The sequence below is a fragment of the Coregonus lavaretus genome, assembly GCF_964263955.1.
Source record: "Coregonus lavaretus genome assembly, chromosome: 4".
NCBI classification, from domain to species: domain Eukaryota; kingdom Metazoa; phylum Chordata; class Actinopteri; order Salmoniformes; family Salmonidae; genus Coregonus; species Coregonus lavaretus.
Genome location: NC_139991.1, coordinates 39894345 through 39921380, shown reverse-complemented (window position 1 = coordinate 39921380; position 27036 = coordinate 39894345). Strand labels below are relative to the sequence as shown.

Genomic DNA, 27036 nt, shown 5'->3' with positions numbered 1-27036 from the left:
CAATACCCCGCCAGTCATACAGGAAGGATACTACCCTTGTCGCAGCTTGCCCTGAATGACCAGTTAGCTGTGCAAGCTGGTCAGGCCCCAGAACTACAACCACCACTGGCTACTTTGTCTCCTCAACCTTTAAGGACAGACTCATGACCTGGTTACCTCAAAGACTTTGAATCAACCTTGCACCCTTAGTTTTAGTGGGGAAAAGAGAGCTGTATTTATACACTACTAGAGTAGCTGACTGTTGTATTATGGTTGCTTTCCTGTAACTTGGTTATGCTAATGTGTGCTTGTTATTATATTTTGTGGAATTGCCCATTGTTGATATGCTGTAAGTGTGTGAATGAGATTAAAACATGAACACACATTGAAAAACTAGTTGGCTTTGGCTATTCAAACAACGGAGGCATGGCAGTGCCACTCATAGTCCTAGATATACCAAGAGCCTTATGAAACCATTTTTAAGACCGAATAAAAACAATACAAAATGAACAAGGGCTACTTATATGCAGATGAAGGTGTTTGAGTGTAATCATGTTGGCCATATTGGATTCAGAATAAAATGTATTCACACCAACAGTCTTCATAGGCATGACTGTTGTACACAATTCTAAAACAAAAATGCCTAATTTACTAAATTCATATTTACAGGTGATTTAACCTCCATCAAATGTTATAATTGCACCCATATTGGATTTTGGACGCCATATTGGATTTGAAGCAAAATATAAAGATAATCTGTGATGGCCCTCTGACTTAATTGCAAGACTAGGGGCTAAAGATACAACATCCTTTAAGGAACATTGGACCCCCAAAGTTTTTATTTCTGTCTGAGCACGCTTGTTTTCCTTAGAGGCCATTACAATAGCCACAACAACAAAACATTTGCAACTGTATGCATTATTTTCAGGCAGGACCATACAGCACTGAATGAGAGCAAAAAAGTTAACTTTATATTTATTATAATATTTTAGTTTATATTTCTGCCTATTGTATCTGTGTGTTTACCGGTCTACATTTCCAAGATGCATGAATATATCCTAATGCTATTTATTTGTGTAGGGCAGACTGCTGACTACTTGTATTTCAAATTTGAGCAATTTCAGAGCTTGCAATATTGGGTTACATGAGCTTATGTGGCCCACCCCCTTCCAGCCAGGCATTATTCTGTCCTTAGAGCAGATTACAATAGCCACAACATTAAAAAAACATGTGTTACTTTATAGATTTGTAAGGCAGGACCATACAGCACTGAGTGAGAGCAAATTTGACTAGGAAAGTTGTCTATTGAACAGCTACCAAAATGTTTATATTCATCTTAAATATTCATAGTTGATATTTCCTCCTATTGTGTTTACAGGTCTATATTTCCAAACCACTTTACAATATCCTTATGTTTTTTTGTTTCTGTATGTAGGGCAGACAATTGACTAGTTGTATTCCACATTTTAGCAATATCAGCGCTTGCAATATTGGGTTACATGAGTCTGTCGCCCGCCCGCCCAAACACCCCCTCCAGCCAGACATTATTCTACACTGTTTGAGTTAAGGGGGTGTGTCATCAATGTAACCACTTTTGCAGTGAAATATTTTTACACAACCATCCATTTCATATATGGGAGACCTTAGAGATATGGTTGTGTTTTGTTACACCTCGGTACTGTTATCTAAAAAATTTGAGGGCCTTGCCACTAGCCTATCATTGATGACTTCCAGTTTTTGCATAGAGTTTGGCTGACAGTTCCTCCCACGCAGCTTTCCTGCCAACCACTGACCACGCAATGCAACACACCCAAAATCATGTTGTTGGTTTTATATGACTGTGATATAAGGCAAATGAGTAAGCTATGTGTCTGTTGAAATCATAAACCGTATGGTGAAATAAAGAATACAGCACATTCAAGTAAATAGTCAATCAATCAATGACCAATGTTGACAAATACATGTGGGCGTTAGCTCATTTGACAGGTTTGACAGCTAGCTAGATAACTAATGGCTATACTAACTTCCTCATTCTGATAGAATGACAATCCACCATATCATCGATAGACAGTTAAAGGCGTAGCTAGCAAATTATTTGCTAGTTATGAAACTAGGTTGTCGGTATGGGCGAGTTCGTTTTGCATGGCCCAGTGCTCCGGGTAAGCCTAGATGTTAAATTGAGACCTTTCCATTGGTCCTTAAACTAAATCTCCACTCACCGGGGCACCGAGCCATGCAAAACGAACTCGCCCAATGTATAAAAGTGCCTTATTGCTGTATCGCGTTCCGACGTGGAATGGCAAGCCAAAGCAAGGGCCTTGTTTGAGAATAGGTTGGACAATAGAATGAGTCAAAATTCACCCAAGGCTGAAAAACGGCAATAGAACGTTGGCTAAACTAACACTAGCACGAGCCCATAGCAAATTAATTGAATCAAACGTTCGCAGAGCCTATTTTGACTGGGATTATACTTAGAATTCCATTTAACCTAAATGGCACCAAAAATGTATACCTTTTCATTTTACCACTACAATCTGTCCTTAGGACGAAACTGAAAAATAACAACTCGTGTAGAAAGTAAATATCCGCACCTTGATGGTGTCAACTGTGCTTTTGTCTGTATAACGAGGAAGTAGGGAAAACTTCTATTTCTGGTCTAGCGATCGATGACAACGGAGTACGCTGCCCAGCCTTACATAATTAGAAAGAGGAGATTGTCGTGATTAAAATGGTGTCCTACTTGAAAAAATCTAAATATACACATTGCGAGATATTTGGCGAAATATACCAGCATGCCTCTCCATAGGAAAACAATGGGGGGAGCTCAGCGTTCCAAGGGCAAAAGGTATTTCGGGGCTAGCGTTTGACAACGGAGTACGCTGCCCAGCTTTACATATTTAGAAAGAGGAGATTCTCATGATTAAAATGGTCCCCGACTTGGAAAAAATCAAAACACACATTGCAAGATATTTGTCGAAATAGACAGACATACCTATATTTACCCTATAGGAAACACTGGGACAACCTCAGAGTTCCATGGGTAATGTTTTGTTGTTGACGTTTTAACTATCAGCAATTGGTTCAACCTGGGCAGGTCTCATTGCCAACAATAGCGAAGCAGGCATTGTGACGTATTACAATGGGCTGGGAATAAAACATTCGGAAGGCGAGTTGGTGCCACCGAACTCAATATAACTAATAGGAGCTGGTAGGGTGAAAAATGCCCTAAAAGAAGGCCTGTTTTTTCGTGTTTACTTAAACTACGGCAAGCAGCTGGGACATATGGTAATATTATGAAACTGGGCTCCACGGCGGATGCAATGAACTAATTCTTATCAGAAAAAAACGTTAACAAATGTCATGTTCAGCCTATTGAGAATGAATGACTAGCATAGTTTACTAGCTTAGCTAGCTGTTTCTCCAACAGTTGTGTAGCTCATGGAAAACGACTAACGTTAGCTAACTCGTAGCTGGTCTCGATAGCATCACTATAATTTAGCCATGTACATATAACAATAATGTATAAATGTAATGTTAACTGAACCTAATAGCCAATTTAGTTACCATTAGCTCACTAATGCTTATGCTCTGACATCACTCAGACTCACCTTATCTATCGGAGCAGGGCGGTGTGCGGCCAAAGAGCGCGCCAGGGACAAGACAGTATTGAAATAAAACCCTCTGGTTCCTGTTGCTTTCGCAGACATTTTTATAATTCAACACAAACAGGTAGTAAGAACATTTTACAGCGCTTACCGCTGCGAAGAGGACAAGCTAACTAGCTAGCGGACACCAACAACTACGGCGAGCACGTGAGTTCATACGGCGCACTACAAGGTCATCAGAAAAATGCGTTGTTAATGGTCAACAAGGACCAAGGTTTTGAAATCAAACAATTTGAGAACTCGACTGTATCACAAATCATGTCTGCGGAGAACCAGAAATTGTAGAATTATATAGGAATCCTTAAATGTAAAATGTTCCAGTTGGGTTGACAATGAATAGGGGATTATAAACAATAAGTGGTCACACACAAACATCTTGATGTGGGAGGATGCAGTTTGTAGGACCTTGAGGATAACTACTCCAGTTATCTTCTTCTTCTGTGGTATTATGGCAGTGCAAACAATAATCCAGTTGTAAGATGCAAACACACTTTTAAAACCAATCCTGTCATAAGAGGCTAAACAGACTCATCTTCTACACAATCCTCTACACACTCTTTAATGCACACATGGCATATTCAAAATCCCAAATGCAAATGTTACAAATGTCTCTCAGGCAATACAATCTGCAATGACTGTGCATGGTCTTTCAATAAAACATGCTTACATACGATCTTGTCTAGGAGCATCAAAAATAGATGTTTCTAACATTGGGCAGACCATAAGTGGCAAATGTATTGTTTCATGAAAAATGTCTATTAGGTTTTGCAAAATATAAATCTAGAAATCTTAAATAAAAATCGATGTCCCCACCCGCTCCACTAACACTACCAAGAAAATATGTGAGAATGAATTGTAAATCCAAGGGCATTTATACCTACTCTATAACTGCCAGGGAACATTACCAGGCAACATCTCATCACATTGAATTACTCAAGGCTGCATTACAAAGATGGTCTGGTAAGCTATACTGTCAACTAGTACCAGTAGATCTGATCATATTTGTCAGTAAAAACATCTCAGCAAGGCATTATTGCACTGTGTTACTGTCGATATAAAATAAACACCTTAAAAACAATGATTAAGTGTTATTGTATCATACTGTAAGTCAGTGAGGAAAAACTGACCCAGCTAAGACATACAACATTAAACATTTCAACTTTAGACATTTGTAACAGATGTTATACCAGATTTCTAAAACCATCATAAAATTAATTTGCAGGCACCTTCCTACACCATTCAACCTCACAAAAACCAATCATTATGTAAATATATTTCTGATGTTTCACATTTACAACTGCAAAGTCCTTCACCACCATCTCAAGCTTGGTCAATGTTTTTATGGAATTCACTTGAAAAGTGTTGGTGCATTCTGCAGAATGTCTGAGTATACTGTACAACATGTTCATCTCTGTATTTGACAGACACCAAAAAACAGAGATCCTATGAAATTACTATTCAATTTAATTAGTATTCTCATTCTTAATTCTATGCCAAAACAGGGTTACGACAACCATAGAATAAAAATGGGTAGTAATTAAATTCTGAGTTCTTATTTTAATTCTATGGTCACAACAATTATTATTATTGTTTTTATTACTATATACAGTGCTGTGAAAAAGTATTTGCCCCCTTTCTTATTTTAATGAATGTTATCTTCAACCAAAACCTATTTTAAGATAATTTTGTTTATGAAATAAATGAAAATGTATCTAACACACAATGCCCCTGTGTGAAAAAGTAATTGCCCCCTTACACACAATAACTGGTTGTGCCACCTTTAACTGCAGTGACTTCAACCAAATGTTTCCTGTAGTTGTTGGTCAGTCGCTCATGTCGCTGGGGAGGAATTTTGGCCCACTCTTCCATGCAGAACTGCTTTAACTCAGCAACATTTGTGGGTTTTCAAGCATGAACTGCTAGTTTCAAGTCCTGCCACAACATCTCAATTGGGATTAGGTCTGGACTTTGACTAGGCCATTCCAAAACTTCAAATGTGTTGCTTTTTAGCCATTTTCATGTAGATTTGATTGTGTGTTTTGGATCACTGTCTTGCTGCATGACCCAGCTGCTCTTCAGCTTCAGCTCACAGACGGATGGCCTGACATTCTCCTGTAGAATTGTCTGATACAGAGCAGAATTCATGGATCCTTCTATTACGGCAAGTCGTCAGGTCCTGAGGCAGCAAAGCATCCCCAACCATCACTCTACCACCACCATGCTTGACAGTTGGTATAAGGTTCTTACTGTGGAATGCATTGTTTGGTTTTCATCAGGCATAATGGGACACATGTCCTCCAAAAAGTTGACTCAAGTTTGCCAAAAAGCACCTGGAAGCACCTTGATGATCATCAAGACTCTAGGAAGCAGGGCCAGTCCTTGCCGTTTTGCCGCCCGAGGCGAGACCAAACAATGCTGCCCCTCGCAAAATTAGAAGTCCCAGTAAGCAAAATGTTAATTAAATAAATAAAATAAGTATATCTTTTTTGGGTTATTTGTAAACTCAGGTTCCCTTTTGGTTGAAGATCTGATAACATTCAGTATAAAAAATATTCAAAAATCAGAAAGGGGGCAAATACTTTTTCACGGCACTGTACATATACTAGCTCTCTACCATAAAGACATCTCTGAATATAATGATCTATAAGGCATTGTGTTGTAATTGCACTCAGGTATGTAAAGCAGCTAAATCATTTCAGACCTGCATTAAACCTGGTAAATAACACCCATGTGACACGTGAACAGACATTACATTTTAGTCATTTAGCAGACGCTCTTATACTGCTATCATGTGTAAAAATGACAGCCTCCACTTCTCTACCAGAACCATTTCACTGGGTCAGACCATCATGTTAAATGTTCAACATGGTCTTTGGAGTTAAAAGCCTTTGATCCTCCTCCTCTCTCATTTCACGTTTTTTTTCTTGATCTACATTTACATTTACATTTTAGTCATTTAGCAGACACTCTTATCCAGAGCGACTTACAGTTAGTAAGTGCATACATTTTCATACTGGCCCCCCGTGGGAATCGAACCCACAACCCTGGCGTTGCAAGCGCCATGCTCTACCAACTGAGCTACACGGGGCCACATTACATTGGGTTTTAGCTATAAGTATTCTTTCATATTTGATTAATGTTAACTTACAACATGAGATGTTAATAATAGCCATGAGTGAACTGAAGCACTGTCGGTCTAAGACACTTCTCTGGAATGACACAGTGTTCCCATTATTCCAGTCATATAGGCCAAATCCCTCACCCTACCCCTGTGCCCTTGCTCACTCCCCCCTGTGGATATAAATAAGAACAAAGGCAGTAAGTATAAACAATATGATAGTAGTATCCCCAATAGGATCATAGGTGAAGTGCACTCATCCCCAGATTGTTTACACCCATCATGGCTGCATTTCATTCCAACTAACAAATTAAACCATGGCAGGGGTCCCAGAACAACCTTTTGGAATGAAATCTAACCAGTCATGTCAGATCTGTAAGGAGGTAGCAAGTCATGGATAACCTAAGGAAAGGGCAGAAGGATTGGGTTTGGAATAAGGCCATAGCCCCGCCCCTCCCGGGTGTTCTTAGCTCTGCTGGTCATCACGGAAACGTGACCTTAGTCCGTCTTCCAGACTTTGTTGAGGACCTTCACCACCTCCTCGTAGATTATGAAGACGATGGCTACGTCCATACACACCCTGCCCAGCCTGGGGACTGTACCCTTATAGAACCTGGGGAGAGAGGAAATAATGAAGGAAGGAGGCAAAGGGCAGACACAGGATCAATACCATTATGTCTGATAAAAATAGATGAAAATGGGACAGGAGGTCACAAAGTTAGTGTGTACGGAGACACTTACGCTTTAGGTCCCTCATGCTTCATGATCTTGACGGCACAGTCCAGGGTGCTTTTGTACTTGTGAGCCTCCAGACCCTGTTAGTAGAGAGAGGGACAGGGTTTAACTAACAAAATGATACAAGTATAGTAAAAGAGATACAATTCACTGCATGTGACCAGGTCATTAATAAATGGTGGTGTGTACCTGCATCCTGGTTTTGATGACATCCAGTGGAGTGTTTCCAAACACACTGACAGCTCCAGCGAAGGCTCCGAATGCTCCCGTGACCAGAGGGTTAATGGCCTTGTTAGGGTCATCACCTAGGGAACAGAGAGAGAGAGAGAGAGAGAGAGAGCAGTGAGACTCTCTGGATACACACACAGGTAAACAGCACACACACAGGAGAGAAGGGTTCAAACTCAGTGGATCGATCACACACACACACACACACACACACACACACACACACCTTTGTACCAGTTCCTTAGAGATGTCATTACGTAGAAGCGGATGGCCTGGTTGGATCCCTGTTTCAGTACTGTGGCTGTCAGACCCTGGTACGTCCCCCTCAGGCCTGGAGGAGACATAGATAACACATCAACACACAGCCAATAACCAGCAAACAACAATCCCACAACCTCTCATCAAACACCCCAATAACCATAGAATAACCATTAAACAGTCTTCTTTAATATTGCAGATATATTGTGGCATCCATCAATGTAGTTGTCTGCATAATTTCCAAATCTCCATATGTTTTTATGTAAAAAAAAATATATATATATATACACATATTTTTTCCTTTATTATTTTCCCCTAATCCTACCACCCCTCCCCTAATTGGAGTAAACTAATGGGTAACAACACTTAGGCTTCTACTTCAAGCTTATACATACTATAACATTTTACGAACATAGTATATTTTACAATAGTTATCTTTTGTTTGTTTTTAGTCCCATCCTTCAGCTACCCTGAACCCCTCCCATCTATCTCTGAATATTTTTAAACTGTGCTGTTTTTGTATTTAACTTTTTACCCCTTTTTCTCCCCAATTTCGTGATATCCAATTGGGAGTTACAGTCTTGTCCCATCGCTGCAACTCCCGTACGGACTCGGGAGAGGTGAAGGTCGAGAGCCATGCGTCCTCCGAAACACGACCCTGCCAAGCCACACTGCTTATTGACACACTGCTCGCTTAACCCGGAAGCCAGCCGCACCAATGTGTCGGAGGAAACACTGTACACCTGGCGACCGTGTCAGCGTGCATGCGCCCGGCCCGCCACAGGAGTTGCTACAGCGCGATGGGACAAGGACATCCGGGCCAGCCAAACTCTCCTCTAACCCGGACGACGCTGGGCCAATTGTGCGTCGCCTCATGGGTCTCCTGGTCGTGGCAGGCAGCGACACAATCCGGGATCGAACCCAGATCTGTAGTCACTTCTCAAGCACTGCAGTGCCTTAGACCGCTGCGCCACTCGGGAGGCCCGACTGTGCTGTTTCACAAAAGTTCTGAACCTATATAAATGTTACAGACACAGTATATTTGACATTACTAATCCTTTTTTATTAATTTTTTTAACAGTCATTTCAGTTATGGTGCCGTACTGTATTGGCTGTCGTCGTGAGCTCAGCATTTAGCTTTACTTTTTTGCACCAAATGTATCCGCTATAATTTCTTATGATCGACAATAACTTCTGAACATCAGATCGGTAGTTCCTAACCTAAATTCCGGCTTCAACTTCGACTCATCTGCCCTGGGCTCTTTGTGTAACGCCAAACCAAGTTTCAGGCTACCCAAAAGGAAACGCCCGCGAAAAATAGTCCTGACGAGATTAAGGTGAAGGGAAAACCAGCCACCTCTTCCCTCCATTCTATTGGTCACTTGAGAGTTTTCAGCTGTTAACCTGACTGCTGTATATATTCCACCTCAGGACAAGAAAAACAACAAGCTGGCACTTACTGAACCGTACAAGGCTATAAATAAGCAGGAAACCATGCACCCGGAGGCTGCTTTTCTAGTCCCCAGTGATTTTAATTCCCCGTCATTAAGACGTGTGATTCCCAACTTCCATCAACATGTCTCCTTCGCCACTTGGGCCAATAATGTCCTAGACCACTGTTACTCTACCCAGAGGCAAGCATACAAGGCCCTCCTGCATCCCCCTTCAGGAAATCAGATCGTGACTCTATACTCCTGCTTCCTGTCTACAAGCAGAAACTCAAACAGGAATGTGTTCCGGGACACTGCCGATAGCGTCGACGAGCTAACCTTCATTAGGAAATGGATCGCCAACGTTGTCCCCACAGTGAAGGTTCGCTGCTTCCCCAATCAAAAGCCCTGGATTAACACAGAGGTTGGCGCTAAGGGACAGGGCTACCGCACTCAGGGCTATTGCAGCCAACCCCGAGGCTACGGCTGAGGACACAAACAAGTACAAAAAGTCCTGCTACGACCTCCGCAGAGCCATCAAACAAGCAAAAAGACAATATAGGAACAAGGTGGAATCCTATTACACAGGCACCGACGCCTGCCGCATGTGGAATGGGCTACAGTCCATTACGGATTACAAAGGAAGACCCAGCCATGATCTGGCCAATGATGCCTCTCTACCAGACGAACCCAATGCATTTTTATGCACGCTTCGACAAAAACAACACTGTGCTGTGCATGAGGCCCCCCCCTGACCAAGAGGACTGGGTGATCTCACTCTCTGAGGGAGACATGAATAAGGTTTTTAAATCAGGTCACTCGCAAGGCCGGATATTATTCCAGGGCACGTTCTCAGAGCATCCGCAGAACAGCTGGCAGGCATATTCATTTTCAACATTTCCTTATCCCAGTCTGTAATCCCACGTCTCAAGCTGACCACCATCATTCCTGTTCCAAAGAACTCTAAGGCTACCTGCCACAATTACTATTGCCCTGTAGCACTCACATCTGTAATCACGAACTGCTTTGAAAGGCTGGTTATGGCACACATCAACTCCATCAGCCCAGACACCCTAGGCCTAGATCCACTCCAATTTGCATACCGCCAGATCCATAGACAACGCAATCCCTGGGACACCTCCCTCTGCAACTGGATCCTGGACTTCCTGACAGGCCGACCCCAGGTGGTGAGGGTAGGCAACATCACCTCCGCCACGCTGACCCTCAACATGGGGGCCTCACAGGGGTGTGTGCTTAGTCCCCTCCTGTACTCCCTGTTCACCCACAACTGTGTGGCCACGCTCGACTCCAACACAATTATCAAGTTTGCTAAGGACACAATGGTGGTAGGCCTGATCACCGGCGATGATGAGACTACAGGGAGGTGGTCAGTGACCTGGCAGTGTGGTGCCAGGATAACAACCTCTCCCTCAACATCAATAATACCAAGGAGCTGATCGTGGACTACAGGAAAGGGGGGCATCGGCAGGGCTGTAATGGAGCGGGTCAAGAGCTTCAAGTTCCTCTGTGTCCAAATCACTAAAGGACTTAAAATGGTCCACATACACACACAGTCGTGAAGAAGGCGCGACAGCGCCTCTTCCCCCTCAGGAGGTTGAAAATATTTTGGCATGGGCACTCAAATCCTCAACAAGTTCAAGAGCTGAACCATTGAGAGCATCTTGAGTGGCTGCATCACTGCTTGGTATGGCAACTGCACCGCCCTCGATCGCATGGTGCTACAGAGGATGGTGCGGACAGCCCAGTACATCACCGGAGACGAGCTCCCTACCATCCAGGACCTCTATATCAGGCGGTGTGAAAGGAAGGGCCAGAATTTTTTTAAGACTCCAGCTACCCAAGCCATAGACTGTTCTCTTTGATTCCGTACGGCAAGCGGTACCGGAGCATCAAGTCTGACACCAACAGGCTCCTGAACAGCTTCTATCCCTAAGCCATAAGACTGCTAAATAGCTAACAAAATGGCTATACGGACTATCTGCATTGACCCTTTTATTTTATTTTTACACTGACTCTGCACACTCACAGGACTCTACGCACTAACACTCCAACATACACACAGTCTCGTTCAACAGCTACATTATGAGTCTGTACAAACCACACTCTCTCTTCTTTCTGCGGTTCAGGTGGCAGCAATGTTCCCTCAAATAAAATTAGGCACTGAGCAAATTTCAGGTCTGCTGAGTGCAAACTTGAACGTTGTGAAAATTCTGTGCAACGTCCAGCGCGTTTACTGTGAACACTGAGGCTGTACCCGCTTTAAGTTACAGTTTTAACAGTGGCCAAGTAGCCTATTGAGGCTATTTGATCATAATGTAGGCCTACCTTACTGGCCTACCATAAAAGACTATGGAGAAAATGCATCCCATAACATTTTAACATGGAAATAGCTGTTCTATCATTCAGCCTACAGTAGCAGACAATGTGTGGTGTTCAATGTAGGCCTACATTCCATGAGACTTTTGAAAGAAACTTGCAGGGCTTGACATCCTTCAGACAAGGAGGTGACTGAAAATATTGTTGTGTTGTTTGATGCAAGAAACCACTTTACAAAATCAAATGCATTATTATTCCCATACCTTTACTACAGAGAATCAGACAAATTATGCTACCCTCTGCCTATTGGCTACTTAGCTTATTCGAGCCTGTCTCAAAATACAACACTGCCCCTTTAAGACCAAAAAAAGCTCTTTACCTGACTCACTTTTCAAAGATGTCTAGAAATGTACACTTTTTGTGCTCTCCTATTGTTGACTACAAATTATCTACAGTGAGGGAAAAAAGTATTTGATCCCCTGCTGATTTTGTACATTTGCCCACTGACGAAGACATGATCAGTCTATAATTTTAATGGTAGGTTTATTTGAACAGTGAGAGACAGAATAACAACAAACAAATGCAGAAAAACGCATGTCAAAAATGTTATAAATTGATTTGCATTTTAATGAGGGAAATATGTATTTGACCCCTCTGCAAAACATGACTTAGTACTTGGTGGCAAAACCCTTGTTGGCAATCACAGAGGTCAGACGTTTCTTGTAGTTGGCCACCAGGTTTGCACACATGTCAGGAGGGATTTTGTTCCACTCCTCTTTGCAGATCTTCTCCAAGTCATTAAGGTTTCGAGGCTGACGTTTGTCAACTTGAACCTTCAGCTCCCTCCACAGATTTTCTATGGGATTAAGGTCTGGAGACTGGCTAGGCCACTCCAGGACCTTAATGTGCTTCTTCTTGAGCCACTCCTTTGTTGCCTTGGCTGTGAGTTTTGGGTTATTGTCATGCTGGAATACCCATCCACAACCCATTTTCAATGCCCTGGCTGAGGGAAGGAGGTTCTCACCCAAGATTTGACGGTACATGGCCCCGTCCATCTTCCCTTTGATGCGGTGAAGTTGTCCTGTCCCCTTAGCAGAAAAAGACCCCCAAAGCATAATGTTTCCACCTCCATGTTTGACGGTGGGGATGGTGTTCTTGGGGTCATAGGCAGCATTCCTCCTCCTCCAAACACGGCGAGTTGAGTTGATGCCAAAGAGCTCGATTTTGGCCTCATCTGACCACAACAATTTCACCCAGTTCTCATCTGAATCATTCAGATGTTCATTGGCAAACTTCAGACGGCCCTGTATATGTGCTTTCTTGAGCAGGGGGACCTTGCGGGCGCTGCAGGATTTCAGTCCTTCACGGCGTAGTGTGTTACCAATTGTTTTCTTGGTGACTATGATCCCAGCTGCCTTGAGATCCTGCAGTTGTTATTCTGTCTCTCACTGTTCAAATAAACCTACCATTAAAATTATAGACTGATCATTTCTTTGTCAGTAGGCTAACGTGCAAAATCAGCAGGGGATCAAATACTTTTTCCCCTCACTTTATAACTGGGCTAATAACTCACTAACTAGAGGATATGAACAAAATGTGCACACGTGGCTACATGCAGCTCTCGCTTTGATCTCAAAACAAGCTAATCTACTCACAACCGCTCATGCTGTAAACACAGTCAAGTTCAAAGTAAATGGCACAGATCCATACAGTGGGGGAAAAAAGTATTTAGTCAGCCACCAATTGTGCAAGTTCTCCCACTTAAAAAGATGAGAGAGGCCAGGTCATTCACTAGGTCCCCCCGTGTGGTTCTGGGATTTTTGCTCACTGTTCTTGTGATCATTTTGACCCCACGGGGTGAGATCTTGCGTGGAGCCCCAGATCGAGGGAGATTATCAGTGGTCTTGTATGTCTTCCATTTCCTAATAATTGCTCCCACAGTTGATTTCTTCAAACCAAGCTGCTTACCTATTGCAGATTCAGTCTTCCCAGCCTGGTGCGGGTCTACAATTTTGTTTCTGGTGTCCTTTGACAGCTCTTTGGTCTTGGCCATAGTGGAGTTTGGAGTGTGACTGTTTGAGGTTGTGGACAGGTGTCTTTTATACTGATAACAAGTTCAAACAGGTGCCATTAATACAGGTAACGAGTGGAGGACAGAGGAGCCTCTTAAAGAAGAAGTTACAGGTCTGTGAGAGCCAGAAATCTTGCTTGTTTGTAGGTGACCAAATACTTATTTTCCACCATAATTTGCAAATAAAATCATAAAAAATCCTACAATGTGATTTTCTGGATTTTTTTCCCTCAATTTGTCTGTCATAGTTGACGTGTACCTATGATGAAATTTACAGGCCTCTCTCATCTTTTTAAGTGGGAGAACTTGCACAATTGGTGTCTGACTAAATACTTTTTCCCCCCACTGTATATGGCAATGGTCTAATTTCATATAGGCCTACTGCAGCTCTAATTGGTTATGCTGCACTGGTCTGTGTAGAGTACAGGCTGAGTCGTGTGTATCAATGCAATAGAATCCTACTCCGATGCGTTCTGCCTACAAAAAAATCTCTTGCATAGTTAGTTTTGTTTTCGGTATGTTACATTGAAAGTGGCTAATATTGCATTGATTCAATCACAAGTGCCAGAGTAAAGGGAAATGTTGATAGTGTTAACAGGGAAAACTCTAGAACAGTGGTCACCAACCTTTTCCGAGTCAAGATCACGGAGTCAAAATGCAAGCCGAGATCTACCGCTCAGGTTTTTCTTTTTACATGACTTAAAAAACATAAGCCTATGCAACATTAACCAATTCAAAAAACAGTAATGTAGCAATGAGGTTTGTGCAGTAAGCTATAGGCCCAATACATTGTCACCACATATTGGCTTTGCTTGAATTGCCCTGCCAATGCATTGTTGTTCGGGACATTTAAAACAATTATATTTCAACATTTGAGGTAGGCTATATGATTACACCGGTAATATATCCATTGTTGTATTACTTGTGAGGCACAGCTGAGTGAGCATACATTTAAATAATTTGCTTTTTATTTTACTGGGCTGATTGTGCCTGCATCTGATGGTCAGTCTCAGCAGAGAGAGAGAGCAGCAGACTGAGGGTCTGCCTCTCAACATCCCTCTGCTGACACTGACCAAAAAACGGACACCGTCTTCCAGCTGATAGCGAAACTCGAGTCGCACCGCATAATGTTTTGCCTCGCGCACAAATTCATGTTGTTAGTCCTATGAACAGAGAAAGTTAAATATTCCTTGATATTAAAAAATAACAACGCAAGCCTATAGATACACTATACTACTCATTCATTACTGCTGCAGTGCTTGTTGTAGCGCTGAGTTGAAATAGGAAGAATGTGCATTTTATAGCTTATAAAAGTGTTGAATACAAAGTGTTGACAGTGCTGAGTAAGAACTTAAACATGAAAAACAGCAGCTATTTGCTGTATTCATTGACAGTCTCTCTCTAATCATGGTTTTAAACGTTTAGAAATCTCACAGTATCAACTTTGCTGTAGCCTTCTTTTATGCCTGCAACGTTACTGCAGACATGGTAATCTGAGCCATCCGATTGGCCAGCGGTAGGCCTATAGTGCACTTGATTTGCTCTCCGGGGCCGCCGGGAAGGCAGTGTTTGTACCTTCAGACACATGAAATGGTTCAAAATGGCAACTGTTCGCCTACACTGCGCGCAGGGCAGCTGAATCGGGTGCACCTACCGCCAACAGCCCCAGATTAATTTTTACAGAAATGTTTGGTGATCGACTAGCAATGCCTTGGAGATCGACCGGTTGGTGACCACTGCTCTAGAAAGTTGAGTGAAGTTCAATCTCGTACTTCTCTCTGTGGGCTGATATTTATTCTGTGAAGCAGTCCCAGGGGAGCTGCGAAGCAGTCTCGGGCTACGGCGCCAAGCGCATTTTAGAGGGAATATTGGGTGGCAGTAAATCACAGTGTCTGTCTGTCTCCCATCCTTACCTTCTGTTCTGACGATCTCCCTGACTCCATGGAAGAATCCCCGGTACTTTGGGTTGGCTGACGATTGGTCATGGATGAACTTTACCTGAAATGACACAAGAGAACACAGATTCAAATTATATGCAGACCTTTGTTTTACAAATGAGTAACGTCACACACAGATAATGGTTTAAGATTTCCTAAAGCCGTTTAAGACACACACACACACACCTTGACCGTCTCCATGGGGCAGACCACCACCACAGCCTCAGCCACTCCGGCCCCCAGACCACAGAGGAGACCCCGGGTACTGTCCAGCTTCCCACTCTCATCACGCATCTTATTACTGAGGAACTCAAACACACCAAACCTGATAGAGACAGAGAGGATGTCAATGACATATTAAAAATTTACCGAGACAGAGGATGAGACTGAGACAGATGGACAGTGTGTGGTGTGTCGTGGTGTGTGTACCTGACAGCTGCTTTGGGTATGGAGCCATAGAGCAATGAGCTGAGCCCTCTGTACAGACCCCTCACCCCATGACCATCTACCGTCTGCTTCACACAGTCAACTACAGGGAGGGAAGGGAGGAGAGGGAGAGAGAATCAGCGTGAGAGAGGACAAACATATACAGTCAACTGCAGATATTTCAAATCACTTTGAGGTGTTTTTTTGCATGGTGTTTTGTGCATGTTACCTGTGAAACATTCAAAAGTATTTGAACAAAACTTAGTATTTGAACAAAACTTGACTGACAAACATGTTGTTTTAATAAACACACAACATTTCCACTTTGGACCTGTCCTATTGATTTACAATACCCCCAAAGTCAATACTTTGTAGAGCCATCTTTTGCAGCAATTACAGCTGCAAGTCTCTTGGGGTATGTTTCTATAAGCTTGGCACATCTAGTCACTGGGATTTTTGCCCATTCTTCAAGGCAAAACTGTTCCAGCTCCTTCAAGTTCGATGGGTTCCGCTGGTGTACAGCAATCTTTAAGTCATACCACAGATTCTCAATTGGATTGAGGTCTGGGTTTTGACTAGACCATTCCAAGACATTTAAAATGTTTCCCCTTAAACCACTCAAGTGTTGCTTTAGCAATATGCTTAGGGTCATTGTCCTGCTGGAAGGTGAACCTCCGTCCCAGTCTCAAATCTCTGGAAGACTGAAACAGGTTTCCCCTCAAGAATTTCACAGTATTTAGCGCCATTCATCATTCTTTCAATTCTGACCAGTTTCCCAGTCCCTGCCGATGAAAAACATCCCCACAGCATGATGCTGCCACCACCATGCTTCACTGTGGGGATGGTGTTCTCGGGGTGATGAGAGGTGTTGGGTTTGTGCCAGACATAGCATTTTCCTTGATGGCCAAAAGGCTACATTTTAGTCTCATCTGACCAGAGTACCTTCTTCCATATGTTTGGGGAGTCTCCCACATGCCTTTTGGCGAACACCAAACGTGTTTGCTTATTTTGTTCTTTAAGCAATGGCTTTTTTTCTGGCCACTCTTCCGTAAATCCTAGCTCTGTGTAGTGTACGGCTTAAGGTGGTCCTATGGACAGATACTCCAATCTCCACTGTGGAGCTTTGCAGCTCCTTCAGGGTTATCTTTGGTCTCCTTGTTGCCTCTCTGATTAATGCCCTCCTTGCCTGGTCTGTGAGTTTTGGTGGGCGGCCCTCTCTTGGCAGGTTTGTTGTGGTGCCATATTCTTTCCATGTTTTGATAATGGATTTAATGGTGCTCTGTGGGATGTTCAAAGTTTCAGATATTTTTTTTATAACCCAACCCTGATCTGTACTTCTCCACAACTTTGTCCCTGACCTGTATGGAGAGCTCCTTGGCCTTTATGGTGCCACTTGCTTGGTGGTGCCCCTTGCTTAGTGGTGTTGCAGACTCTGGGGCCTTTCAGAACAGGTGTATATATACACTGAGATCATGTGACACTTAGATTGCACACAGGTGGACTTTATTCAACTAATTATGTGACCTCTGAAGGTAATTGGTTGCACCAGATCTTATTTAGCGGCTTCATAGGAAAGGGGGTGAATACATATGCACGCACCAGTTTTCCGTTATTTATTTTTTAGATTTTTCTTTGAAACAAGTAATTTTTTTCATTTCACTTCACCAATTTGGACTATTTTGTGTATTTCCATTACATGAAATCCAATAAAAATCCATTTAAATTACAGGTTGTAATGCAACAAGGTGGGGAAAACTTCAAGGGGGATGAATACTTTTGCAAGGCACTGTAGGCCTATTTAATGACGTTTCCACTGGATCAGTCCCCTGTAGCTCAGTTGGTAGAACATGGCGCTTGCAACGCCAGGGTTGTGGGTTCGTTTCCCACGGGGGGCCAGTATGAAAAATGTATGCACTCACTAACTGTAAGTCGCTCTGGATAAAAGCGTCTGCTAAATGACTAAAAATGTAAAATGTAACTTTGAGCACCTTTATCTCCTGAATGTTTTGGCATTCAGGTCCAAAAAGTCACTTTCTGACCTTCTTCCATGGGCAAACATGAATAGAAAGTTTGCTGTCAAAAAATAATTGATTTACCCAGATATGACTAGTAACAATATAGCAAATAATGTCAAATAAACCAAATAATTCCCTCTCCTGTTTAGGAGCAATTTTTGGAAAGCTCTACCAGTGCACCAGGTCTGGAACCAACAGGACCCTTAACAGCTTCTACCCCCAAGCCATAAGACTGCTAAACAAGACTGCTAAATAGCTAATCAAACGGCTACCCGGACTACATTTTTACATTTTAGTCATTTTAGCAGACGCTCTTATTAGTGAGTGCATAATTTTAATTTTATTTTTCATACTGGCCCCCCGTGGGAATCGAACCCACAACCCTGGCGTTGCAAGTGCCATGCTCTACCAACTGAGCTACACGGGGCATTGAGCTACACCTGCATTGACCCTTTTTTGCACAAACTCTCTTGCACTGACTCTATGCACACACACTGGACTCTACCCGCACACTCACACATACTTACACTGACACCCCAACACACACGTACACTTTTTTGCACTAACTCTCTTGCACAGACTATCCACACACACTGGACTATACCCACACATACTTAACTGACACCCTAACACACACACTACATATGCCCACACACATAACACGTGCACACATGCATACGGACGCCACACACACTTTCACACTCACTACATACAGTATGCTGCTGCTACTGTCTATCTAGTCACTTTACCCCTATTATATGTACATACTATCTTAATTACCTCGTACCCCTGCACATCGACTCGGTACTGGTACTCCTTGTATATAGCCGTGTTATTTTTACTCATTATTGTTATTCATTGTATTTATTCCCCATGTCACTATTTAAATAATTACAATATTTATCTTTAACTCTGCATTGTTGGAAAAGGACCAGTAAGTACGCATTTCACTGTTAGTCTACACCTGTTGAAGCATGTGACAAATAATACTTGATATGAGATACCCACCAATGCCTTTATATCTGGGAGGGTTGGCCTTCTCATCCAACTGCAGCTGAGTCTTCACATACTCTGTAGGGAATGTAATACAGATCTCTATTCCTCCAGCAATACCACCTAGAGAGAAAGGGAGAAACAGAGGAGTTATGGTAGTTAGGCTGATCTCTATACCCTCTGCTCCATCTGGAACAACAGACAAGTTTTCAGTTAAAAGGCATGGGTCTTCTCTGCTGGCTGAATAAATGCCATTAATGTCTGCTAAATGACTAAATTATAAAGTATCATCAGTGTCTGAATAATATAATTTTTTTAAAGAAAAAGAAAAACAAAGATCCATAGTGTAAGAGGACTTTTCTCTGTAACTGTCGTTTTATTGGTAACCTCCTGGTTCCACCTTAACAGCCGGAGCTCCACACATCTGCAGTTGAACAGCAAACAGAAAGGAGGGCTCTGATTGGCTGAGCTGGGAATCTGCCCACAGGATACTCCCCTCTGCCCTGCTCTGATCCGTGGGGGTGTGACTCCACTGACAGAGAGAGGGAGTTAAGGCGTCATCATGATTCAGTTCGGCTGGCGCCTAGACGAACTCAGCTAGCCGAACCGTGTGCTCGCATACTCCCTTAAAAGACCTAGCTTGAAAAACTAGAAAAAAGCGCCAATTGTACGGTTTGTCCATTTTGAGACGCCGTAGCCAGTATACACAAAATATAATACATTTAAGATAAAATGAATGACAGATTTCTTAAGTTAACGTTTTTGCCGAAGAGATCTTTCGCGCAATTTTACATCTAACTAAGATGTTTGGTGCAGTATTTTTCTATGCAAGAATGTGCATGAAAACGAGTCATCTCTCGTTGAATGACAACAGAAACTTTGACGAATCCCTACTGTTGACCAATCACCGACGAAGGGGCGTAGACTTCGGCTCCGAACTTCCGCTTGCCTCCAGAAAAAAAGTCGTGAGCCCGAACAGCCGAAAAACCCCTCACCGAAGTCCATACCAACAAAAACGTCACAAAATGTCGTCATAACATATGCACGAACTCTACCGAACTGTTTCGGCTGGGATGCATGTGGAAGCCTCTCTCACACAGAGTCGTCATAAACCTATAGTTTGTTGCTGGTAGCAAACATAAACTTTGGATCAAGGGGCAACTCCATAAGAGCTGAGCAAATAGTTCTGTGATAACATAGCAATCTCTAACCTGTTTTAACTGAACACTCCCCATGGAAAATCTGTTAGATTTGAAGTGGGGAAAGCTGGCCCTAATGTGTGTGTGGGAAACGTCCTGGTTGAATCTAAACCTCAACCCCATGCTGATGCTTCTGAAAGATACATTTTTTGAGGCTCTGGACTTCAGCATGCCTTTCACCTCTACACACAAGCATGCAGGGCAGTCAATTCCACACAAGAATGGTCATGCAACACTTCAGTATCCACAAACACACACACACTTAGTCTCTCTTAGTAGCGGCGCGTGGGTAAAATCACTGGGGAAGCCCCCCCAAAAAGCCATATTACAATCTACACTACATATGAAAAGTATGTGGACACCTGCTCGCCGAACATCTCATTCCATAATCATGGGCATTAATATGGAGTTGATCCCCCCTTTGCGGCTATAACAGCCTCCACTCTTCATTCCACTAGGGCGGCAGGTAGCTTAGTGGTTAAGAGCGTTGTGCCAGTAACCGAAAGGTCGCTGGTTCTAATCCCCGAGCCGACTAGGTGAAAAATCTGTCGATGTGCCCTTGAGCAAGGCACTTAACCCTAATTGCTCTTGTAAGTCGCTCTGGATAAGAGCGTCTGCTAAATGACCAATTATTTATTTATTATTATTTATGTTGGAACATTGGTGCGGGAACTTGCTTCCATTCAGCCACAAGAGCATAAGTGAGGTCGGGCACTGATGTTGGGCGATTAGGCCTAGCTCGCAGTCGGCGTTCCAATTAATCACAAAGGTGTTTGATGGGGTTGAGGTCAGGGCTCTGTGCAGGCCAGTCAAGTTCTTCCACACCGATCTCAACAAACCATTTATGTATGGACCTCACTTTGTACACAGGGGCATTGTCATGCTGAAACAGGAAAGGGCCTTCCCCAAACTGTTGCCACAAAGTTGGGAGCACAGAATCATCTAGAATGTCATTGTATGCTGTAGAGTTAATATTTCCCTTCACTGGAATTAAGGGGCCTAGCCCAAACCATGAAAAACAGCCCCAGACCATTATTCCTCCTCCACCAAACTTTACAATTGGCACTATGCATTGGGGCAGGTAGCGTGCCCCTGACATTCGTCAAACCCAGATTCGTCCATCGGACTGCCAGATGGTGAAGCATGTTTCATCACTCCATAGAGTCCAATGGCGGCGAGCTTTACACCACTCCGGCCGTCGCTTGGCATTGCGCATGGTGATCTTAGGCTTGTGTGCGGCTGCTCGGCCATGGAAACCCATTTCATAAAGCTCCAGAGGAACAGTTCTTGTGCTGACGTTGCTTCCAGAGGCAGTTTGGAACCCGGTAGTGTGTGTTGCAACCGAGTGTAACAGTTTTGCTTCCGTCCCTCTCCTCGCCACTACCTAGGCTTGAACCAGGGACCCTCTGCACACAGACAACAGTCACCCTTGAAGCACCGTTATACTTCAAGGTCTCAGCGCGAGTGACGTCACCAATTGAAATGCTACTAGCGCGCACCGCTAACTAGCTAGCTATTTCACACCGGTTACACGAGGACAGACGATTTTTACACGCTTCAGCGGTCCCATTCTGTGAGCTTGTGTGGCCTACCACTTCGCGGCTGAGCCGTTGTTGCTCCTAGACGTTTCCACTTCACAATAACAGCACTTACAGTTGACCTGGGCAGCTCTAGCAGGGCAGAAATTTGACGAACTGACTTGTTGGAAAGGTGGCATCATATGAAGGTGCCACGTTGAAAGTCACTGAGCTCTTCAATAAGGCCATTGTACTGCCAATGTTTGTTTATGAAGATTGAATGGCTGTGTGCTCGATTTTATACACCCGTCAGCAACAGGTGTGGCTGAAATAGCTGAATCCACTAATTTGAAGAGGTGTCCACATACACTATACATACAAAAGTATGTGTTTAGATACTTGCGATGTTTGCTCTATAACCTGTTAGTTCATATGCCTTGCAACCATGATATATACAGTGGGGGAAAAAAGTATTTAGTCAGCCACCAATTGTGCAAGGTCTCCCACTTAAAAAGATGAGAGAGGCCTGTAATTTTCATCATAGGTACACGTCAACTATGACAGACAAAGTGAGAAAAAATATTCTAGAAAATCATATTGTAGGATTTTTAATGAATGTATTTGCAAAGTATGGTAGAAAGTAAGTATTTTTGTCTCACTTTGTCTGTCATAGTTGACGTGTACCTATGATGAAAATTCCAGGCCTCTCTCATCTTTTTAAGTGGGAGAACATGCACAATTGGTGGCTGACTAAATCATTTTTTCCCCCACTGTAGGCCTAAGGTCAAGACAATAAGAAGACACAGTGATAGAATAAATTCAACCACACCTTTCTTTCATCACAAAACCAGAGAGCAACCTCTGTCCGGTGAATTCCACAAAGCATATTGCACGTAACAAACAGTTACATGATCTACCGCACCCTAACCCTAGACATCCAGGTTGCCTCCCACAAATGTTCCAGCAAGTCTGTACGTAATAGAAAACTTTAGTTTGGCATAGAGGAACTACATCACTGCCTACGTCACTACCTTATTCACTTGAATAAAATACTAAATAGTAGCTAGAAAAATGGAGATCAGCGGTTATTTTTAATGAGTGCATTTCGCAAGTGGCTAGTTTGCATCAACTAGCTTCACCTAAAACCACTTCAAAATTGTTCCTGCAAACTTAGGTTTCAAATCACAACGTTCTGGCATGTCTGCCTCGTGATTTGTTGGGAGAGTTGTCCATCTAAAGGGGACCCACCCCGGAAATTTTCTCTCCCCTTATCGAAGTTGCCAAAAGAGTCAAGTTTTTTTATCACTAGGCGGCTGATGTTAATTATCTTGTTATTACACAGTAGGCTAGAAGTTCTGCCCAGTGCCCGGCTCTTCCTGTCATACCGTTAGATGTTTTATAATTAGACGTGTCTAATTGTTTCCTCGTAACAGGCCAGTCATTCATTCATTCCCTACTCTACCATTCTAAGGAAGCAGTGAAGGAAGCATGTTTCAGCTGAATTATAAAAGTCACACAACCTGAGTTAGAGATAAGGAAGCAAGCCAAACAACTGCATGTATAGGCAGATATAACTTAATTTGGGTAGATGAGGGCGTGTTGAGTGCCATAGTAATGCTCAACAACATTACCAATTAATTGAATGGCATTTATAGCACCTTTTATTGGGTCTCAGAGTGCTTTGCATTCTATGGGGGTAATCAAGTGCACAAGAGAGTGAACATTGAAGAAAAATTATAAAATCGCAGGACAACCCCACCTTCAGCATGTGCCCCTGATCTGGTGAAAGGGTGTTATAAACCAGCTGCATGTGTGCCGTGTGTGAAGCAGTGTGTCTGTGCAGGAGTGTGTGTGTGCGCTCTCTGAACTGCAGAAGTGTGTGCAGTTTATGCTGTGTCATCATGGCTCATAGATTCAGGCACAAAGCACTGTACTGCTCTGCAGGCCTCAGACCCATGTCAAGCACTCACACTATTGGGTGAATCTCACTGGTAGTGTAAAAGGTTTCCTGTCATCTCCTTTCCTTTATCTGGTTTGATTGTGAAAGCACTTCCTGGTAGACATCCATCATATTGCTCTCATCTATCCTGTGAGTGCAAATGAGTAGGCCCCGATAGCTCACAATTTACTCCAGGTGAAAGCGTAGTTGACTGACAAGGATAGACTGATAGACATGGGAAAACAGGCCTGAAAAATGTGCTAGAGAACTGAGAGACAGACAAATGGTTTATATCACCTTAAGTAGTCTAGTGATATTTCTAGTATATCAAGGAATTGGAATGGATCAGTGTTCACTTGTTACTCTTGCAAGAAGCAAGATACAGAAGCAATTTACACACAAATGCGTTATCGACCATGAATGCCCTCAATAATGTTGTAGCATGTATTGTCCTAAAAGAGACAAACCAAGTAGTGCAACTGCATAAGGATGCATGTGCAGCAACGTTGCAATCTAAGGACCTTACTCGTCAGGCTGCATGCAAACCATGACAAGCCTTACTATGGCTACAAATCTCTACACAGCTGTGCAACACAAGGACATGATTGGCTTGGAGCACACAAGGCCATAGCCAAAGTTATACTCTGAGCAGGAGATAGAACAGCCAATCATGTTTGTACCAAGTGTTCCATAAAATTCTAACAGAATCTTTTCCAGATTGGAACTCACTCAGATTTGAGTGTCTCAAACCCACTTGTATCATTGCACATCCTGCAAATCACCAGCAGAGGGCAACCATTTTTTCCCCATTCACTCCGTTAGTAAGGCTTACAAATTGGATCATAAGTCTAAAGTTGCAGAGATCCCACTCTGGAACTTTGATATGCCCCTAGAGCAGCGTTTCCCAAACTCGGTCCTGGGGACCCCAAGGGGTACACATTTTGTTTTTTGCCCTAGCACTACACAGCTGATTCAAATAATCAAAGCTGGATGATTAGTTGATTATTTGAATCAGCTGTGTAGTGCTTGGGCAAAAAACAAAATGTGCACCGCTTGGGGTCCCGAGGACCAAGTTTGGGAAACGCTGCCATAGGGCGGCGCACAATTGTCCCAGCGTCGTCCGGGTTTGGCCGGTGTAGGCCGTCATCGTAAATAAGAATTTGTTCTTAACTGACTTGCCTAGTTAAATAGCGGTAAAATAAAAAAATCAGTTCAACAATATACTTTAAAAAAATAGCCAAGTCAAACATTTTATATTTTCAATATTCATTTTACTATACTAATAAATTAATGTTTTTATTGAAGTCAGTATACTACTCATATTACAGAGCAAGCGGTAAAGCTTCATATGACACATTTTAGCTTTGTAACACCAACATGGAGTCTTAAAGGAGGCCTGGGTATGGCCAAAATGTAATAAATATGCCAACTTTTATTAATTATTTATTTTTATGCTTTTAGATACAAAGGTAAAATATATATGTCAACAATCCTTCTTCCAAAAGGACCATGCTATGGATTATCTTTCATGAAAATCCCCCAAATCATGGTATTTTTTGTCTGAGTTTCAAGAGGAATAACAGATCGCTCACACACACACACACACACACACTTTGAAGCAAAGGCTAAAAGGCCAAATTGATAGTTCAACAGATGCAGCCAGTCCTCCTGAACTTTAGTCAAAATAAGGTGTGCACTTTGGGTGTTATAAGTTTGAAGACAAACCAGGCATAGACATTGCAGACTCATTTTATTTCCAAACAATTGAATACTGTCTTCCTAAAGTATTCCTAAAGTCTCATATTCATTCAATAATTATCATATTGCAGCTCCAGGTGTACACACACACCAGGCAGGCAGGCAGGCTGCAGATTCATTCCACTCATCAAGTTCCACAGTGCATGAAGACAGTACATCGCCCTCAGGGGGTGACTAGTTACCTTGTAAGCACATACCTCCCCCTGCTCCTCCTCCCCCATCAGTCACAAAAAAACAAGGTGTATGACAAGATACAGCATATCTCATGCCAAAGCACATCAGATACTTACTTGCCACTGATGCTGTTTTAGGGGCAGTTTGGACACCCTGTCAAGAACAGCACATAATTGTGTTGCTATATTGTGATCAAATGTGCCTTACTCCCTAGCAACTGACACGTAGTTCATGAAGAAATGAAGAAAAGTCTCAATAGATTAGTAGACTTAAATAATAATTTACTACACTAACAAAGTTCGTCATCACTCCCATGGTAAGCTCTATAGGCAGGCAATAGTTTTGAAATATCTTGCTACACACAGACTGCCACTACAAAAGTAAAAAGAAAACCCTGTATAATATCCTGCATTGTCACAGTAACATTGATTTGCAGTGTTACAACGTAGCAAGGCGCTATAATGAACGCTGCCTGAATTTTGATACAAAGCAATATTAGCAGCATACACAAGGAAATATGAATGACTGTATCCTTACCTGCTAGAATGGCTTTTCCAGGGTGGGTGAGTTTGGCTTTTCCTGCTGGGGCTGGGGCGGCGGCAGCCAAACAGTGGGGTCTGTGGAAGGGACTCACAAATGTGGGATTCCCGGACATATTGGCAAGAATCGGCCCCCCAAAACAACCTAAAACTTGTTCACTTCTAGGACGATCGTCAGCCTCCGTGCACTCCACACTCCAGCGCTTTGTGCACGAATTGCGCCTCGATCACACCTACAGCTTCTTGATGTGCGATCACGTACAAAGGCGGTGTTGATAATTGGACTCCGCACAGCTCAAACGCTAATGCTGCCTCCACTTTCGGCAGTTGAAGTTCACTCCTCCATTGCCAGTATTGTATCGGCCCATAGTGGCCAGTTTTACTTGGCGGGGCGTGGGGTTTTCACCCTTACCAACTTAAAGGAGAAAAGCGCCATATTTTTCACAAACAAACCCGATTTAAGGTGGAACGGGAAATTCACTCACCTGCTTTGATTAGCCTAGTCGTTCAGTCCAGACAGAATAACTGTAGCCTCCCCTAAAGAAACCTATCAGTCAGTAGCCTAGTGTTATTCATAGGGGCCCCATGGCCCTTGTTGACCCCAACCACCATAGACTTTATAGAAAACAGTTTCCAACATTGGCCTTTTTAAACAACCTGTACATTTCTTAGGGTGGCCTGCAATGTAGGTATAAACAAAAATATTCACCAATTTGAC

At 42.9% G+C, this 27036-nt stretch overlaps 2 protein-coding genes across 3 annotated transcripts in view; both read right to left on the bottom strand.

The window, feature by feature from the left end:
• LOC311127283 (phosphatidylinositol 4-kinase alpha-like) overlaps positions 1 to 4105 on the bottom strand; it is a 47066-nt gene extending 42961 nt beyond the window's left edge. For both annotated transcript variants that reach the window (XM_084159090.1, XM_084159091.1), the window contains exon 1: positions 3588 to 4105. In XM_084159090.1, the coding sequence (XP_084015216.1) occupies positions 3588 to 3686 (99 nt within the window). In that variant the 5' untranslated portion in view covers positions 3687 to 4105. The remainder of the gene's footprint in view (positions 1 to 3587) is intronic.
• Positions 4106 to 4189: 84 nt separating this feature from the next.
• LOC311127284 (tricarboxylate transport protein B, mitochondrial) lies at positions 4190 to 26709 on the bottom strand. Its single transcript, XM_084159092.1, has 9 exons — positions 26317 to 26709; positions 19208 to 19315; positions 16188 to 16287; positions 15945 to 16083; positions 15735 to 15819; positions 7952 to 8056; positions 7687 to 7802; positions 7504 to 7577; positions 4190 to 7375 (listed from the first exon to the last, which is right to left on the bottom strand). Exons 1-9 carry the CDS (start codon positions 26432 to 26434, stop codon positions 7261 to 7263), a joined length of 960 nt encoding a protein of 319 aa, XP_084015218.1. The 5' UTR covers positions 26435 to 26709; the 3' UTR covers positions 4190 to 7260.
• Positions 26710 to 27036: the final 327 nt, after the last annotated feature.